We start from the raw sequence: 14,840 nt of genomic DNA, 5'->3' as shown, positions 1-14,840 counted from the left end.
GTCGTCCCGGGATATTGTGTATCTGGGGAACAAGTAACACGGCCAATTCCGTGCCGCGAAGGACTTAGACAGGCGGGGCCAAGGCGGGCAAGTGCTTGGGCTCGCCAGTTTGCGCATGCGCCTTGAAGGAGACCGGCGTTCCGTGCGTGCGCGTGCGCGAGCCTCGAGTCCGCCGGCCGCGCATGCGCCCTTGGTTGGCGGGAGTTTCGGAAGCGGCGGCGGTGGCGCGCACGGCAGGCGGCGCAGCGGCCTGGCACCAGGAAGGAGCGGTCACCGTAGCGCAGGGAGGACCCGGGTTAACCTGGGGCTGCGGAGAAAGGGGTCTGTTGCCTTGTGTTTCAGAGACGGAGGCTCCGGGCTGGGCGGGCGTCGCTCTGAGGTCAGGAAGTCGCAGGCCTCTTCCCGGAAGCGGCGCCGCTCAGCCCCGCACAGGCCGCTTTGGCGTCGCCGCCCCCCCGACAGGCGGACTGGGGGCACCGGGGGCGCCGCAGCCTCCTCCGGGAGAGAGGAAACCCAAGGGCGGGCCGCAGCGCTCGCTCGGGGCCTGTGTGCAGAGCACACGGTCTGGATTCCAGAACAGTGGTTGAGGGCTGGGGTGGCTGGAGGCCTGGGTTCGAATTTCGCCTCTGCCCCAGGCTGGCTCCCTGACAAGTTTGGGCCAGGCTTTTGCCCCTCTGAACCTCAGTTCCCCTATCTGCAACGTGGAATTAATAATAGTACTTAGGGAGCTGTAGAAAGGATTAAATGGGATGATGAGGCGACGATGCAAATTAAGTGCGGACTTACATAGACAGGGCCTATGAAAAGCGCGTAACAAGGGACAGTTGTTGCTGTTACTGTCCGGGCTTGAATCTGTGGGCATTTAGATCCTTGACCTACCCTTCCTTGTTCTGTTATCTTTCCCATGTTGCCCTTTGACGTATATTCGTTTTTCTTTACTAAGCATCCCCCACGTACAGATTTCTGCTGGGACGGGAGGTCAACTCGGAAGATGCAGAGATGCCTCAGTCCTGTCCCTGCCCTCTTCCAGTCGGTTGTCTGTGACAGCCCCTAGGAGTACAGTCTGGCTGGGGAGACAGCCGTGTAAACAGGCTTTACGCCAGTGCTAGGGAGACCAAGGGGTGGAGCAAGCAGCCCTGCCAGAGACGTGATGTGAAAGCCTCACGTTTGAGCTGGGTTGGGAAGGATGAATAAGTTTTACAGGCGCTGTGTGCAGAGATTGAGAAGTGGTGCAGGGAATGGGAATGGCAGGAGAGAGCAGGAACGGGCAGGTTGGGACTGGCTTCTGAAAGGTGTTGAATACGCTGGAAAGATCTCTGCTGCTGTCCAGAAAATGCATTGGAGAGGAGCAATGCTGGATGTAGGAAAACCAGCAGAGAAGCTGTTAGATTCTTGGGGAGCGTGGGGGAGAGATGGTGGAAATTATGAAACCTGAACTAAACTGGTAACCGGAAATGGAGGAAAGGCTTAGAGACTGTTGGAGGTAGCGTGGACAGGCCTTTGGATCTGGTGTGTTAATAAGAAGTAAAGGATGATGTAAATTTCTTGTTTTGAAGACCATGTAGATCATAATGCCATCGACTGAATTAGGGATTTAGGGACTAGTTAAACACAAAGCATTTGGGGAATAAGATGAGGGAGGTGTTAAGGGAGATATGAGGATCCTAGTGATAACTTGGAAATTCTGAACAGGAAGCAGTGAACCCTGCTGATATTCTCTGGAGGGGGTGGGTCAGGTGGGACTGGGCTGAGCCCTGTCAGGTAGGTAGAGTGGGGCAGAGATGGGCAGTTCAGAGAGTGTGGAAAGCACAGGCCTATTCTGAGGTAGCAAAGCCCCAGCAAGATGAGGGCTGAAATGTGGAGAACAGATCACCTCATTTTCCTCTTCCAGGGTTCTCCACCCAGGATGACTTCAGTGATGAGATCAGAGACTGTAGAAAGTGAGTATTGTAATGAAATTCAGTACCTCTTACCTTGGGCTCAGGTTCTGAGCTGTACTGAGATATCTTCCTGGCTCCTGGTGGCTTTGGAGTCGCATATTCATGTATGTGTTGAGATGCTTCCTCCGTGTTTCCATGATCTGGGGCCTGCATTTTCTTTTTCCACCTTTTTGCATAGGTACTTACTTTTGGTGGGTTTGATTCTGTATTTTGACTCTTTTATAATAAGTGCTAGAAGAGGAACCAGTGATGTCTAAGACTCAAGATCATCAATTGGAATCAGATCCCAACCCTGTTGAAGTGTGTGGTAAATCGTCTGCCTCCCTGGAGATGACTCAAGGCGTTTCACAGGAAAGAGTTCACCTTGGCTCTAGCCCTAAAGAGGGGGGAAGTTGTGATCTCAGCCACCAGGAAGGACTTCAGTCCACGTCCCTTCATCTGACCCCCCAAGAACAGTCTGCCCCTCGTCAAGACAGGAGGCAATCCTGGCGGCGAGCAAGTATGAAAGAAATGAACCGGCGGAAGTCACTGCTTCCCTTTCATCAGGGCATCACAGGTGGGGTGCTATGTACTTAAGACAGTGGAGTTCCAGCTCAGATAAGAGGCAGTGAGGTATGGCAGAAGGAGCATAGTACCATAGACATGACTTTGCTACTTCCTACCTGTGTGACTGAGCAAATCACTTCACCTCTCTGAGCCTTAGTTTCCTCTTCTATAAGAGGAATATTCTAAGTACTGATGTCAAACACTTAGTAAGTGTTCAGTATTATTACTATTTGTATCATGTTATTAGCTGCTCATTGTCATCTGTACCATGAACAGAAAGTCTGATTTACAGTTGTCGGACTCACCCTCTGCTAGGAGGAGAGGCATTAAAGATGTCCTGTGGCTCTCTGCCTCATATCCTAAAGTGGAACAGAAGGTGGATGTGTTGTATCTGATTTTAGGCTTTATAACTGAAAATATGTCAGAAGGAAGAGCACATAAAAATATCTAGAGTGAAAATCTAGTTTTTAGACATGCTGTATTTGAATGTGGTTTGTGTGATTTTGTGTGAATTTACAGTAAGCATTGAAGTACAGGATTTAATGTGGAAAGTCTAGCATGTTTTAGGAAGAACTGGCAAGCTGTGTGACCTGGAGCAGGTTACTTAACCACCTTTGCCCTACAGTCCTTATTAGTAAGCAAGATGAAATAATATCTATTTTACTTTGCTGTGTGAGGATTAAATGAGTTGATATATAACACACTACTTAGTGTTATAGTGGCACATAGTAAGTAAATCACTCAAACGTTAACCTATTGTGATTATTTTAAAGATATCACCTCACTTCCAGATAACCTGATGTCTAGAAGGAAATCTGGGTAAAAACAGCCATTTACAGTATCAGAAAATTATACCACAGTTATGCTCATGCACCTTACTCCATAGGTATGCCAAGAAACAGCAGTTCCCTAAGATTACCCAGAACACGTGGACCTAAAATTCCGTATAACAGAAAATCACTGATGTGATAAGATTGGTTCTCTTGGTTATTCCTGACCACTTGCCGGGTTTCTTTGGCTATAGGCAGAGGTGTTTTGTTTTTCATGACTAACAGCAATGAGAAGTAATCAAGAGAGGAGACAAAAGAACTTTAGAAACACAGCCAGCTGAAGCTGGAGGGTGAAAAGACAAGTCTCTTTCATAATTCTCAAGGCAAACTTCCTTTGCTGTATAATAATTGATGTTTTTAAATGGATATAATTGACAGAACAGTATGTATGTCTTATAGTTGTTTGAGGATTCAGTGGCTTTATTATGCATAAGGCCCATCCAGTTCAGGCTGACTCACTGTGTGACCTTGGGCAAGTTACCTATTACCCAGCCTTTGTGCCTCAGTGTCATCATCTGTAAAATAGAATTGATAAGATGTTTGCCTCAAGTTTTAATGTGGTGTGTATAGCATTTAATAAAATGCCTTTTACATAGCAAGTGTTCAACATAATTACTATTAATGTTATTATTAGGTTGTTATAGAGAGGCAGCATGGTGTTAGAGGGAAAAACACAGGTTTTGGTGACAGACTTGGGGATGAACTCTGGCTCCATCAATGTCTGGCTTCAAACAAGTCATCTCTCCTCTGAGAGTTTCCCCAACTGTGAAATGGAGCTTGTAGTTTATAAGAAGACTCTTAAGACAATGTATTTAAAGCATACCTCAGTGCCTGTCATAAAAAAGTTCAAATGTTCTCATCTCTTCAAATGTTGAATATAAAACATCAAAAACAGTTAAATTATTTTTTATCTACCTTGTTTAACAAGACAAGATTTTAATGCAATACATAAAATGTTCTTAAATCTTTTTGAAGTTAAGATGCACAAATGGGTAAATTTTATTCCTTGGTGATCCTGAAAAAATTGGATGTGACTGTATAGGAATTCTCCCTTTGATTAGGGAAGGGTGCTTGGGTATTCTTGCCTTAAGTTGAACTGCATGAAGAGGGAGGTAGATTTTCACTTTTTTTACTTTGCTAACTGTGTAAGTATCTAGCTGCTTAAATGTGACATTTTATGTTAGAGCTCAGCAGATCCATCAGCGTCAATTTAGCAGAAAGCAAACGTCTTGGTGCTCTCCTGCTTTCCAGTTTCGAGGTGAGATTCTTGGGAGGGGAAATACTTTCTTTTTTCTATCTTTTTTTAACTGTTACTGTCACAGCCCCAAAGAGAGATCAATACTGTGTGATGCAACAGTTAAGATTAAGATTCTCTCTAGTTGGGATTAATTTAAAAGCCAGATTTAATCCCAGCACGTGGATTTTTCCTGGACTCGGCTGACTACTGATTCCATTGGTGCTGCTGCTTCTGCTGAGCAGCTAACGGAGATCTCCCCAATCCTGTGTCTTTTACCTATTAGCAGCAAATGATGAGAATTTAGGCATTTGAGGTCTGACTACATATTAAGTGTGTGTTATATGGCTAACTGGTGATTACGTCAGTTTAGGTAAGCAAGTCATGTGTGTGAATTAAATGACCATTTTTTTTCCTGAACCAAAAATCAAATCGTATAGTCTGAGCAACAGAGTTTTTTTCCTGATCTATTTATTTGTTTATATGAAATACTTAGGTGTAAAAATTAAATTGTATTTACTATCACCTTTATTAAACATCATAAAATTACATGAACTCAGGACTGGCCTGGAAAATCTTGGTTGTTGTGCTGAAAATGCTTTTCTTTATTTAGTTCTCTGTTCAGAAACTTGAACCTTTCCTAAGAGGCACTGAGGGCTTCAGTCTTGAAAGTTTTAGAGCCACAGGTAAGTTGCTAAGAACAAATGAGTGACCTTTGACCTTGGCTTGTACCTTCTAAGGTCAGTCGAAGCCCCACTCTCAGGATCCCCATTTAAGGAGCTGCTGCCTCACAAAACCAGCCCCCATCCTTTTTTTTGGAATTGCATTAGAAAAAAATAAGAATATCTATTTATGAAGTTCAGAGGTAGAAAAGTGAAAAGAAAGCCTCCCTCCCACCCTGACCCCCAGTCTCAGTTCCTCTCCCCAGAGGCAGCCATAGCCCCCAGCTTCTTGTGTAGCCTTGCAGAGGTATTTATTGCATTTACAACATTTGCACCTTAAAATCAAATGAGAAAAACTCCGCACTGTTCTTTACCTTGCCTTTTTTTTTTTTTTTAACATTGGCACCTGAGCTAACATCTGTTGACAATCTTCTTTTTTTTCTTTTTCTTCTTCTTCTCCCCAAAGCCCCCCAGTACATAGTTGTATATTCTAGTTGTAGGTGCTTCTGGTTGTGCCATGTGGGACGGCGGGCGCCTCAGCCTGGCTTGATGAGCAGTGTTAGGTCCACGCCCAGGATCTGAACTGGCGAAACCCTGGGCCATAGAAGTGGAGCATGCAAACTTAACCACTCAGCCACGGCGCTGGCCCTGCCTTTTTTTTTTAACTTAACAATTTATCTTTCAGATTTTTCCATATTGCACATGTAGAGCTGTCTTGATGTTTTAGTAACTACATGATATTCCATTTTATAAATGTAGTATATTCGATTTAACCAGTTCTTTATCAACGACTTTTAGGGTTGTTTCCAGTTTTTTGCTATTACAGTGAATGAGGTGATGAATGCCCTTTTACACAAGCCTTTTGGCACACATTCATGTAGAAATAAGATAAGTTTCTAGAATTGGAATTAACTAGGTCAAGTGAAATGATAAACATTCCAGAAAGGTTGTAACAATTTATTCTCTTTCCAACAAAATATAAAAGTACCTGTTTTCTCACATTCACCAACACAATTTTATCAAACTTTTAGATTTTTTTACTGTTTAATAGATGATAAAAGGTATTTTGTAGTTTCAATCCTTTTGAAGAGGATAAGCATTTTCTAGTATTTTTTAGAGCCATTTGTATCTTATTTTCTGTGTATTATCTGTATCCTTTATTCATTTAAAAAATTGGGATGTTGGGTCTTTTATATTGATTTGTAGGAACTCTTTATATGTTAAGGCAATTAGCTGTGACACGTCACAAATATTCTTTCCCAGGAAGTGATTTTCAGCTTTCTAGGAAATAGCTATTCTCCTTACTGTATAATTACCCAATCATTCAGGGTCAGAAATAATACCCACTTAAAAGACCTGGAAAATACATGGCCTCAGACTTACTTGTTGTTAAAATTGTTTATCTCAGAACTGCACCATCACCATCATTAGAGTAGATATGCCAGGGTTATCTTGATAGCTCTTTAACGTATCCTTTCCCCTCTGCATCCCTCACCCGAATGTGGTTGTGGACTCTTCCAAGTCTAAGCAGAGACTTGTTTTTGCTTAAGCCCATAATTCTTCATTTGCTTCCAACATGTCTCATTATGCTCTTGCCCGTTGCCTGACTTCTGTAATACGTAGTTCCTTCTAGTGCCAGCAGTTCAGATCTCTTGGAGAGAATGAAATGTCAGTACAGGTATACATTTTTAATTACTTTTTCACCAGTCAGGTACAAAAAACACTACCATAAATGCCATAAAGAGGAGTTGTCTTCCGTGTTATCTATACATACCCAAAGGAAAAAAGATAAAATCTTTCTACATATTTATATCACTTTTTTGAATGAGTGAGAGGACCAGAATGTAACAGGGCACCCTAGAGGTGAGACTACCTTAAGTATGTTACATCTTTGTGAGCAGCTCACTGTGAAAATTGATATTCTCTTTATTTTATAACATAATTTTATTCTCTCTAGCTTCTTCTCTTTCTGAAGAATTGAAACATTTTGCAGACCAACTGGAAAGTGATGGAACTCTACAAAAATGTTTTGAAGATTCAAGAGAGTAAGAGCAGTTGCCCTTCTGTCCTAAATTATAATTGAATTAAGACTTAGAATTTTAATTAGACAGTTGTTCATTCACTCAGCAAACATTTATCCAGCATCTCCTATGTACCAGGCTTTTCTAGATGCTGGAGATGGAACGTTAAGTCAAACAAGAGATCTTTTCTTATATATTGTAATAGGAGAGACAGTCAAACAAATACATAGAAAATGATGATTTCAGATAGTGATAATCTAAGAAATTAATAAATATGATGGTGATTTGAGAGGGTAGGCAACTTTAGCTAGAGTGTTCAGAGAAGACCTTTAATGATTTGACCTTTGGACTGAGATCTATAGGCCTGCATGGTGAGAAGGAACCAGCTATGGAAAGACGAGAGGCAAAGCATTTTCAGATCTTTGCTAGCCATGCAAGTTGGAGATAAAGTTATGTTCTTTAGCTGCTGGCAAGCAAGAATATTAGGAAAAAATTTTAAATCCCACTCCCAAACTGGTAGGCCCTCTATGGGAGCCATGCCCAACGCTCCACCCCCTGCCTGCAGCAAATCGTGTCACTTGGGCTTACATCATGAACTTTTAAGTTTTGACTTCACAAAGGTCTACTTTTTCACAGATTCTTAGAATTAACATTGTCTTTAGGAAATGAAAAATGTTTTAGCTCAACATAGTTTCTCTTTTAATGCAGTGCATTTAAGCCACGGGCTGCTACATCAGCCAGAGGTAATAGAGGCTGTGTATCGTAGGCTTTGGTAGAAAAACATGAAAAGTGGCACAACTAATTTGTCTTTGCCAGGTAGAGAACCAAATACATCTGCAAAATTATGGCATTTTCAGTGCCTGGTTCTTTTCCATTGGAATTAATCACCCAACTGAGCTGAGCCATCGGTGTAAGTAAAACACAGTGCTTGTCCACGGATAGCTTCAGTTTAAGTGGCAAGACTAGATGGACATATGAAAAAGTATTGTTGGGCCTTAAAAGATGCTATGATTTTGATTAGTGAGAGAGGAAGAGACTAAAAGATGATGCGAACAAAAGCTTGGAGATTGAAACCCCCAGGTTCTTGAGACTGTGGGATTATGTGGGACAGAATAGATAAAGGGTAACAGTGGCAATCAAAGTTAATGAGCTGGTTGGAGTCAGAACACAGAGAACCTTAAGTGCCAGGTTAAGAACTTTTGACTTTTCTGAATTCAGTAGTCACAGAGTTTTTAAGCAAGGAAAAAAATTAAAGGAATGTTTTAAGAAAGGTTAATTTGGCCATGTGTGAATTGGAGTTGATGAGAGAAATAAATGATAGAGAGACCACTAAGAAAGCTATTACCTGGTGCAAAAGTGGGGTAGAGTCCCAGAATAAATATTTATCAAAAGATAAATTCTAAACCTGTTTTATTGCCATTAAAATTATGTAAGGTGTCATATTAAAAGCAAGTGCTCTTGAAAGATTTGTGTTAATCTCATAATCCTATCTGTATTCCAGAAAAGCATCAGATTTATCTCTGGAAACATCAGTGGCAGAGATGAAGGAATATATAACAAAGTAAGTAAAAATGAGCTGACCTTTGTTGGAAAAATCTAAATTATCTGGGGAAATAACCAAACCTTGGAAAAATGAATAGTAAATATCCCGTTCAGTGCGTTAATACTAGTGTATCAATGCTAGATGTTAGGAAGCTGCATATTGGGGTTTTATGGGCTGTACTGATGGCCATTTTCATAGAATGGAGTCTAGGGAATAAGGATGTTAATTTGATTTTAAGAACTCCTGTTTGATTTGATTAAATTAACATCCTCTGAATCAGTCATGCTCTCTGATCGTTTAATGACCTTTTTATTCACATCTTAGAACCAGAGTAGACATCTAATGTGCTTATTGTTGCTCTGAGTGATTCAGAATGAGATGATCAAAAATTAACTGGCTTTTTTCCTGATTTTATAGATTTTCTTTAGAACGTCAGACTTGGGATCAGCTCTTGCTGCGCTACCAGGAGGAGGCTGAAGAGATCATATCCAGGTTGGATCTAGGACTGGAAATGGGAAGCCATCTTTTACCTTGTGAAGTTTTATTTGAATTGATTTCAGTTCTGTTAGCACAAACTGAATGACGAATTCTTTCTCACAGTTCAGTCAACTCATCAAAGCTCTGTAAAGTGTGTATCAGCGCTCTCTGACTGTAAATGGAGAGTGAGAGGGGAGGGAGGGGAGAGTTGGTGTCCCTATTTTCAGTCAGAACAGAATTGCCTCTGTTCTGTGTCCTTGGCTGCTGTTCCACATCCTGGGGGAGACAGGCACATCTCTCCCCTGTACCTGCAACCTGGGGCTGGGCCAAGAACAATAGTCAAGAGACTTCAGTGAGCACATGGCCTTTGAGCTGCAGGTGGCCAGGGCCTTCCTGGAGATACAGAGACATGAAAGAGGGTGATGGAAGAGGATGTACAGGAGAGAGAGGATCTTTGTCTGGGTCATGAAGGCTAGATTTTGATTTATTGACCATCTAAAGCAGTGATTTTAAGCATTTTTCCCAAACAATCTTAGCTAGAAACGCAACTATAAAAATTAGCCAAAACCCTAATTGCAAAAGCAGCCCCTTAGTAGAGAGATGCTTTGAGGAACGTGGTTTGAAAAACTTTCCCAGTCCAGGCATTGATGGTAACCAGTTACTTTATTCACCCTGTACATGTTCTGTTTATGAAGATAGATAATGTGTAAGATGGCAGTTTCAGAATAAAAACTTTTGATGGGGTATAGCTTATTGGTTAAGAATGCTTCTGGAAGCAGACTATCTCTATTTAAATCCTAACTACTTAGTTCTGTGACCTTGGGCAAGCCACTTATCTTTGAGCCTGGAGTTCCTCATTTGGAAATGGGGATTAGTACCTACCTCACTGGATTATTGTGAATGTTAAATGAGGTTAAATGGAAAGTGCTTAGCAGTGTCTGGCACCCAGTAAGCACTGGGTAAACTATAGTATTGTTATTAAAGAGTCATCAGTTTCCATGAACTCTAGATAGTATTCAGTTATTTTAGATAATTGTAGTGGGCCAGACATTGACCTGAGGATGGCAAGCTTTGGCTTTACCCCAGGTATAGTCCTTTTTGTAAATGGACCTGAAGCTTCTAGCATTTCCTGGAGTCCAGTGATATAAAAACATTAATACTGGATAATTGTTTCAGAACCTCTTGTTAATAAGAGAACCTATACTTACAATGGGGTGGAAGAATATTGATTCAGGTTAATAAAGCCTTATGGGAGGTTTTTTCCCCCATAGGTGCTGTTGCATATCTTCCCCAGAAAATAATTATAAAATACCTTGAAAGATCTTTGTTTGTTTATTTTATTTTGTTTTTAGAGGACCAGCTGAAGCCAAAATTACTGAAGTTGGAGTGGGACCTACTACATGTCTTGGGTCTTCCCAGAGTGAGATCCTTAATACAAAGCCTGACTACCAGAAAATAGTGCAGAACCAGAACAGAGTCTTCGATTGGATGGGCTTGGTGGTGAGTTGGCTCCTGTTTATTCGATTGAGTTACCCAGCTTTGCTACCTTGTCCTCCTTGGAAATTAAAAGACCTGGAAAATACGTGTAATAAGATAAGCGTATTTAACTCTACTTAGGGGAAACATGGAGTGACAATGAAAAAATAAATATATGGTGATAAATGCTAATAAAGCAGGGTAAGGGAGAGGGTGCCTGGGGGGGCAGCAGGTAGCTGTATAGAGCAGTTGTTGAAGGTCCCTCTAAGGTGCTATTTTAACAGAGACTTAAAAGAAATGAGGAAGTGAGCCATGAGGACATTTGGGAGAATAGTGTTATACCAATCCAAGTGTCAACAGGAAGCAGATGGTACTGGATATAGGGTAGTTCAAGGAGAGCTTTTTTTTTTACAAAGGGGCTATGTATAAAGGTGTGGGTATCAGGGTTAGTGATCTGGAGCTTAGAGGCAGATGAGCTCTTACTAGCCCTAGGCCTGAAGGAAGGGAGGGAGGAATAGTTACTGTGGCATCTGGGAGGAAAGTCACATAATGGGCTTCCTTGAGAGAGCCATGACCTTTAGTTGAGAGACACAGCTAACTCGAGATGACCCTTCCGTGAGCAAGGCTGGGTAAAAATACCCTAACCTCATCCAGCTCCTTCCCAGTTGGGCTCCCTCTTGGCCAAATCTAGCTAGAAGCCAGAGGACATGGGATCCTGTCAGAGGTGATATTCGTCAGCCTCCTGGGGCATAGAGCAGCATGGAGAAGAGTGGAGTGTGGATCTGGAGGAGCAAACAGAAAACATCTGGCGTAAGCATTCTGGGTTGAGAGAACAGCAAAAGCAAAGCTCCTGAGCAGGAGCCTGCCTGGTGTGTTTGAGGAACGTCAAAGAAGCCCTGGACCCTTACAGCTCACAGCTGTCTTTCGTCTGCAGATGGATGAGCTGCAGGGATCAGTGAAGCAGCTGCGTGCCTTTATGGATGAAAGTTCCCAGTGCCTCCAGAAGGTGTCAGTACAGCTTGGTAAGCATGTCTCTGAGGGAGGCAGAGCTTGCACTGTTGTATATCTCATAGCCCTTTGGATACCAACTGCCCTTCAAAACATATGATCTCAGAGGGTAAGGCCTATAACAAGTGATTTTTTTCCCCTGACAATAACTATTATGTTGTGGGGACTCAAAGTTGGTAGGAAATTTCTAGATGTGAATTCCACAGAAGCACAGTAGACTCAGAATTAAATCTCCACAAGCTATGTTGTTTTGGTAAATCCAAGACTTAAGAGATCCCTATTGCCTTTTTCCCTCTTCCTTCTTCAAGAATCCACTAAGTGACACTGACATTACTTCTCCATTGCTTTTCCTCACCTCCTCCAGCCCTAAATTATTTGCTAGGCGTACCTTCATTTTGTTATTTATCACTCTGTATTGTGGTTGTAATTACAGCTGACTTTTCTACCAGACTGCCATCTCCTTGAGGACACATGCTCTCTTATTTGTCATTGTAATGCCCTTCAGTGTCTGGCACAGTGTCTATACATTAAGTTTTCAATAAATGTTATTTGAATTTGATTGAAATTTATGTTTTGGCTCCTTTCCCCTGCAGGGAAGAGAAGCACGCAACAATTAGATCCCTCACCAGCTCGAAAGCTGCTCAGGCTTCACCCACGAAACCCACCTACCGCATTGCTCTAGATCTTGTCAGTGACCTTATGAAGGCTTTCTGCCACAAGGTGCTCTAGAGGAGGACGATGGGAAGAATGCCCCAGTGCATGATGGCTGCATGGCAGTGTGAGCTGGTGATATCTGTCCTGTTCCCTTTGAAGATAACTGGCGAACTGGAGAGCACTTCCATTTTTTTCTAAAACTGATGGAATTTATGCACCCGAAAGAATGTTGTATAGACATTTTTCCAAGAATGTGCAAAAGGTTTGAGACTTCTGCTTTGGAATGACCTTCAGAACTAGTAGCCCATTCTTTTAAATATCCTTTGTGGTCAGAAATCTTCATCTTGTGAATACGTATTTCAGGTTTTGAAACAACCTAAAGTCATTCTGGACCAAATCCAATGAGACATTTTAGGAGTCAAGTTGAGTTCTAGTTGTAAAGGAATGAGGCCAGTTTTCTTGTGTGGCTCTGAAAGTGATGTTAGGTCGAGGACTTGTGATCGTGTGGACACGTATATCACTTCACAAGATGTCCAAATTGAGAGAAATACCACTCATTCTCTACGTCTGGATGTCTATCGTGTGCTTTTCAATGTCCTAAATCTTGGATTCATGGCAAGAAGGATCTGAGTACCCCTTTTCATTGTTCTCTATATTTTGTAGTAATCTGCATTATAAAATTGCACATAATTAAAAGCTTTCCCTTGTCTTTGTGTATATTTTGGGTGTATAAAAAATTAAAAGGCAGGGAGGGCTTAGCAGTAAATAGGATTCTTTGCCACGATGCAGAAGTGAACAGTAGTGTGGAGATTTGCTCAGCATTAATTACCAATAAAACATCAACTAATTTATTATTAATGTCTGTTATTTTCTGATCCTCCTAATGATAAAACCCATTTCATTTCAATGCCCAGTCATAATCTTCAATCTTAAAACTTGGGCTAAGCACCAGTTAGTGAGAAGTGATATCTCCTTGCTTTGACCTACATTTCTTATTCTTTCACTTATTTATAGAGCCCGTGCTGTATGCCAGGCACAGTTCTAGTAACTGGGGAGAGAACAAAGAACAAAAAGACATGGGACCTCCTCTCCTGATGCTCACAGTGTAAGGGGACACAGAGCAAGAGGAGACAACTCCGCAGAAGTGATGTTTTAGTTGATTTGGGAAGGATGAAGGAGTTTAATAGGGCAAGTATTTGAGGCAACAGGAGCAGAATTTTCAAAGGCCTGAGGGAGAGAGAATGAAGCATTTTGGGATACTAAAGAGACTAGTAAAGCAGGAATGTTGAGTGCCAGTGGGAGAGCCACATGAGACAAAGATAATCGAAAGTCATTAGAAGGGTTTAAGAGAGGGAGGCATGGAATTGGAACTTTATTTATTTTTTTTTGAGGAAGATTAGCCCTGAGCTAACTACTGCCAATCTTCCTCTTTTTTAGCTGAGGAAGACTGGCCCTGAGCTAACATCCACACCCATCTTCCTCTACTTTATATGTGGGACGCCTGCCACAGCATGTCTTTTGCCAAGCGGTGCCATGTCTGCACCCAGGATCTGAACCGGCGAACCCCGGGGCCACTGAGAAGCGAAACATGCGAACTTAACCACTGTGCCACCAGGCCTGCCCCAGAACTTTATTTTTGAAAGATCACTCTAGTTGCTGTGTGGAGAATAAATCGAAGCAAGTAAGCTGTGGATGTGAGAGAGCAGTTAGGGTATTGCAGTAGTCTAGGTGGGAAACCACAGCCTGTGCTGGGTGTTGACAGCGGATGAGTGGGGAGAGTTGCTCAGTGTCTGGAACATAGTAGGCATGTAACCTATGTGTTAAAAGCCTAACTCTGCCACTTATTAAATGTGACAGAAAAAGTTATTTAACCTCTTATCTGTAAGACTGGGAGAATGATAGATCCTGTATCATGGGGATGCTGTAAGGGTTAGATTAAATAATAGAAGTTTAGAATAGTGCTATTAGTTATGATGGAGAGGGTGAAAGCTTGAACACCTGGGTGGATAACAGAGCAGTTAATTAAATGGGAAAGGTAGTAGTTCAATTTGGGATATCAAATGGAGAAGTCAACTAGATTGTTGGATATACAGGTGGAAAACGGGGTAGAAAAATCTGGACTAGAGATAAAACTTGTAAGTTACCAATATCTAGTTATTGAAGCATTGAGAATGGAAAATATCGGCCAAAGTAGAGCAAGAAGAGACACTTTGGACAACACCAAGGAGAGCTCGGGCTTTTAAGAATCAGAGGAGTGGTATTACTTGCCTACTCTTTCAGAAGCAGAATAGTATAATGGAAAGAGCATAGAGTATGGAGTGCATCTGCGTCTCTTATCCTGATTTCTTCATCTTTAAGTGGGGATAGATCACCTCTCTCCAAAGGTGATTGTACCTTCCCCTGTTTTGCTTATTGTATTACATTTTTCGTTTATAAGACCGTTCAAACT

At 41.9% G+C, this 14,840-nt stretch overlaps 1 protein-coding gene across 1 annotated transcript; it reads left to right on the top strand.

Annotated features, from left to right (window-relative positions):
• The first annotated feature begins 359 nt into the window (after positions 1-359).
• Positions 360-13,090, top strand: DSN1 (DSN1 component of MIS12 kinetochore complex). Its single transcript, XM_046679894.1, is given in 12 exon segments — positions 360-379; positions 1,892-1,940; positions 2,170-2,496; positions 4,501-4,574; positions 5,164-5,236; positions 7,170-7,257; positions 8,735-8,794; positions 9,194-9,268; positions 10,606-10,753; positions 11,664-11,751; positions 12,331-12,406; positions 12,408-13,090. Coding segments are annotated over 11 exon segments (1,068 nt in total). The 5' UTR covers positions 360-379; positions 1,892-1,906; the 3' UTR covers positions 12,433-13,090.
• The last annotated feature ends 1,750 nt before the right edge of the window (positions 13,091-14,840 follow it).

This window comes from Equus quagga, chromosome 12 (genome assembly GCF_021613505.1).
Source record: "Equus quagga isolate Etosha38 chromosome 12, UCLA_HA_Equagga_1.0, whole genome shotgun sequence".
In the NCBI taxonomy this organism is placed as follows: domain Eukaryota; kingdom Metazoa; phylum Chordata; class Mammalia; order Perissodactyla; family Equidae; genus Equus; species Equus quagga.
This window is presented reverse-complemented; position numbering and strand designations above follow the sequence as displayed.